Source organism: Tupaia chinensis, unplaced genomic scaffold (genome assembly GCF_000334495.1).
Source record: "Tupaia chinensis unplaced genomic scaffold, TupChi_1.0 Scaffold000359_1, whole genome shotgun sequence".
Taxonomy (NCBI): Eukaryota; Metazoa; Chordata; class Mammalia; order Scandentia; family Tupaiidae; genus Tupaia; species Tupaia belangeri.
This window is the reverse complement of record NW_006159855.1, coordinates 2994699-2999374: the sequence shown is the minus strand read 5'-3', so window position 1 is coordinate 2999374 and position 4676 is coordinate 2994699. Positions and strand designations below refer to the sequence as shown.

At 52.9% G+C, this 4676-nt stretch overlaps 1 protein-coding gene across 1 annotated transcript in view; it reads left to right on the top strand.

The window, feature by feature from the left end:
• The window catches only part of AP3B2 (adaptor related protein complex 3 subunit beta 2), a 36269-nt gene that overhangs the window by 15967 nt on the left and 15626 nt on the right, over window positions 1-4676 (top strand). The window contains exons 9-13 of the mRNA XM_006152868.2: window positions 182-414; window positions 702-773; window positions 2556-2632; window positions 3617-3735; window positions 4019-4128. Of these exons, the coding sequence (XP_006152930.1) occupies window positions 182-414; window positions 702-773; window positions 2556-2632; window positions 3617-3735; window positions 4019-4128 (611 nt within the window). The remainder of the gene's footprint in view (window positions 1-181; window positions 415-701; window positions 774-2555; window positions 2633-3616; window positions 3736-4018; window positions 4129-4676) is intronic.

The window sequence follows — 4676 nt, the reverse complement described above, 5'->3', positions numbered from 1 at the left end:
TGGGCCGGGCGTGTCCCACTCCACCTGCTCCAGGCCTCGCCCCACCCACTCCCCTCTCCCGGAACAGGGCGGCCCTGCCCCACCCACTCACGGCCCCGCCCCTAAGCAAAGTTGACCACGCCCACCTGCTCCCGGTCCCACCCCACCCGCTCCAGGCCCCGCCCCCTTGCCTGGTGCACAGGCTCCCTCTTATTTTACCACGTCCTCAGCCCACCCTTCCCCACGCTGGCCCCAGTCCTAACGTCTCTGCTCCCCACTGTTCCCCTCCACTCAATCTTTGGCCCACCTTTATTTCCCCCATCCACCACCTCCTGCCCAAACCGAGGGGCCCAGGGCCCTCTGACCTGTCCTCTCCGCAGCGAGGTGCAGTATGTAGTACTCCAGAACGTGGCCACCATGTCCATCAAACGCCGGGTGAGTTCCACCAAGGGGCCCAGGCTGGGGGAAAGGGCAGCTGGTAAAAGCCCTGGCTATGTGGAATTTAGGGAAGGGGACCCCCAAATGCAGGCGAGGACCCTGAGGAATTGCTACAGAGGATGAGGGGGATGCCCAGGGAAGAAACCGGGAAAGATCTGGGATGGAGGAGGGAAGACTTGTGGACTTGGCGAGGTGGAAGGCTCTTGGGCCTGGGTCAGGAGGGAGCAGTGCCTCTGGGCCTGGGGCCATGCTGGAGCTCCCGGGGGTTGCCTCTCTCATGCCAGGGTATGTTTGAGCCCTACCTGAAGAGCTTCTACATCAGGTCCACCGACCCCACCCAGATCAAGATACTGAAGGTGAGTGGTGAGCAGAAGAGGCTGTGGCCTCTCTCGCTGCCCCCCACGCCGACCCACTAACTCCCAGTGGCCACCGTGGGGCCTGCGTCTTCCTGCCCTCAGCCCATGGCTACCCCAAGCCCATAGCTGCCCCAGCTGGAGCTGTTTGCTGTGGGGATAGGGAACTCCCTTTGCACCATACCTGCTGTACACCTCTGCTCTTCCCAAGTGAAGTAACTTGGTTTTCATAACTCCAGGGCAGGTGTGTTATCTCAGTTATAAAAATGTAGACTCAGGGAGGCGAGGTAACTACCCTGGGGTCACACAACTCTGCCGACTCCAAGGTTCCTGCTTCCCGACACAGCCTTCTGCCAGGGCCAGCAGGTGGTGTGGAGGTTAAGGTGGCTGAGTCACATGTGGCTGACTCCGCAGTTCCAGTCCTGGGCCCAGCAGCTTGAAGAAACACCAGGATGGGCCAGTAGTTGGTATGGTGGTTGAGACACTGGACTCCCACATGACCAACAGTGGTTCTAGTCTCGGACCTGGTGGCTTGCTTTCTCATCTTCTCTCTCTCCTTCTCTTTCTCTGATGAGTACACGTGCTGTATAGCAAATTTAAAAAAATAATAATCTTTAAGAAAATTGATTATTATTTCAAAATAATTTTTTAAAATATTGGGTGCTTGTACATGCCCAAAATCCTGGGAGGAGAAATGGAGAAGGGATTATGGCGTGGTCATCCTCCCTAGGGGGTTGCCTTCTCACTTTCCTCCCCCGCCCCAACCAGTACACATAGCCTATAGCAAGCTAAAAAAAGAAAAGTAGTGGCAGGAGCCTATACTCCATTCCATTCCTGTTCTGTTGCCCAGTTTTAAATTTCATTCAACTGCAGTTAATCTTCCTAACCTATTCTTTTTTAAAAAATGAATTATTTTATTTTATTTATCCATTTAAATTTGACCAGAGAGGGACAGAGTAATAGAGAAAGAAAGAGAGAAAGCAAGCTGCCAGGTCCGGGACTCAAATTGCAGTCTGCCACGTGGGAGTCCAGCGCCTTTAACCACCACGCCACCTGCTGGCCCCAATCTTCCTAACCCATTCTGAACCCTCCAGCAGCCACACTGCCAGACCCAGGGTGTAATCAGGGATTCTGCCCTTGTGGACCTTACAGTCTATTGGAGGGAAGAGGAGACAAGAGACAAATGTAAAAATCTGTTTGCAACAATATGATAAAAATGAAAAGTACAGAAACCTGTAAGAGCATAACTTAGGAGGTCCTTATCTAGTCTGGTGTCAGGGGTTTTCCTTGAGGAGACAAGGTTTGAGCAGAGGCCTAAGAAATGAGCAGGCATCACAGACGTAAATTCAGGGGCAGAAATGGGAAGAACTGCTCTACACAAGGGAGACAGCATGTGCAAAGGCCCTGGGGTAGGAAGGGCTGGGTGATGGAGCTTAGAGGGCAAAGGAGAGAATGGTGAGAGAAGAGAGGCAGACAGCGGTCAGATCATCCAGGGATTTACAGACCACGGTAAGGACAGCAGTCTCCTAAATGCAACAGAGGTTTCCCACGGTGGTGGGGAGGTGACGCAGTCATACTATGATGCATACCCTGGGAAGAATCCACCGAAGAGCCAACTGGTCCTTGCATTAGGACAAGTTTCATGCTCTGTCAGTTCCTTCCTCAGAGTAAGGAGGCAGGGCTGTCCTGAGACTTGTTTCCTGGTCTAAGAAGTGTCCTTAGAATGGAGCACAGAAAGCCCACTGACTGCCCTGCCTGCTTTCTGCCTCTTTACCCTCCCTGCAGCTGGAAGTGCTGACCAACCTGGCCAACGAGACCAACATCCCTACCGTCCTACGGGAATTCCAGGTACAGGCAAGGGGGCAGCTGCCAGCCAGAGGGGCCTCGGAGAGGTGCCCTTCAGGTCCTGTGCTCAGCAAGAATAACCTGATGGGTCAGCTTTTCTCCTAAGAGCTGTAGCTAGAGAAACTGTTGTCTTAGGTCCCCTTCTAATGCTCCCCTGGCTTCAGGCTGAGGAATCAACAGGTAGGGGCTGGAGATGTCAGGTCATCTTCCAAGATTTGGTCTTTAGCATGAGGCATAAAAAAATGAGAGGTCCTGGGGAACCAGCAGTTAGCATAGGGGCTGTCGCTGGACTCCCATGTAGTCGACCACAGTTCACGTCCCGGACCCAGTGGCTTAAACTCATGCTGGAATCGTGTGCGTGTGTGCCCAAGATCCCGAAAGGAGAATGGAGGAGAGGAAATCGCCGTGTGGCCATCCCCCCTGGGGGGGTGATTTCTCGCTTTCTATCTCTCTGTCTCTCTCTGTCTTTCTGGCGAGCGCATGCACACTATAGCGAAAACCTCTCCAAAAAAAAAAAAATTAATTAAAAACAAAGGGATCAGGGACCAGCAGGTAACATGGTGGTTAAAGCACTGAATCCCACATGGCTGACTCCACAGCGTTGAGTCCCAGACCTAGCAACTTGAATAAACAGGCCAGGCAGGGCCAACAGGTGACATGGTGGTTAAAGTGCTGGACTACCACCTGGTCAACCATGGCTCGAGTCCTGGACCTGGTGTCTTGAAAATCACGTTGGGTATGTGTGTGTGTGCATGTCCAAAATCCCAATAGGAGAATGGAGGAAAGGGGATTGCAACATGACCCCCGGGGGTGATTTCTCACTTTCCTTCTGTTTCTGTCTCTCTGGTGGGTGCATGGACCCTGTGGTAGAAATCTTAAAATAAAATAATAAAAGCAAGGGATCACGGGCTTCCTGAAGTTACCCTCAAGCATACAGAGTCGCCGAGGGGTTAGTGTCTGCTGAAACAAGTCTGCTGTGTCGTTTTTTCCTCCATCCGCAGCATGGACAGGGACTTTGTGGCAGCCACGATCCAGGCCATCGGACGCTGTGCGACTAACATAGGCCGAGTCCGCGACACCTGCCTCAACGGCCTGGTGCAGCTACTGTCCAACCGCGACGGTCAGTGTGGGTCTGAGCGTCCGGCCTCGCCATCTGTGGGTGTCTGCCTGCATGTCTGCCTCTGCTGGCCCAGGGGTATCCACCTGCCTGTCTAGGCGCGGTGTGTGTCTGTTGGTCTGTCTGCCTCCCTCAGTGTCAGGTGTTCCTCCAGCTCTCAGGGTCACCAGAGAAGCACCTAGGGTTGAGGAAGAGAGCCAAGGGTCTCAGGGCATGGCGAGTGTGTCAGTCCGCCTGGGTGTGGCTGTACGACTCTCCTGAGGCCCACACGCTCCCCGTCCCATAGAACTCGTGGTCGCAGAGTCAGTGGTCGTCATCAAGAAGTTGCTGCAGATGCAGCCGGCGCAGCACGCAGAGATCATCAAACACCTGGCAAAGCTCACGGACAACATCCAGGTGAGGGGTCGCCTCCTGCTCCCTTCCCCATGATTTTAAGACCCTCTTAAATTGGGGCCAGCAGGTAGTGTGGTAGTTAGGGCACTGGACTCCCACATGGCCAATCGCAGTTTGAGTCCTGGACCTGGCGGCTTGTTTTCTCACTTTCCCTCTCTCCCTCTCTCGCTCTACTTGTCTCTCTCTGGTGTGTTTGTTTCCCCTTTAATAAATTTTAAAATAATAATACTAAAAATAAATAAAATTTAATAAATAATTTTTAAATGTGTTAAAAAAACTATTCAATTACTCTAGAATTATCAAAACAGCTTCTAAACTGTCCATGCCAGCCCTAAAAGGTCTTCAGGTGGAGAGAGACTAGACCCCGTGACCATGGCCTTGTGGCCCCAAATTCGCCTTTGCTTAGTGAATCCCTCGCGGAGCTCCAGGTCTTGACACCTCCCTCGTTTTCTCTCTGGAGCTCTGGCCATGGATGGCACTGAGCTTTAACATGCAGATCCCGTGTTCTTCTGTTGCACTGCTGAGCTGAAACACCCAAATGAGGCATTCCT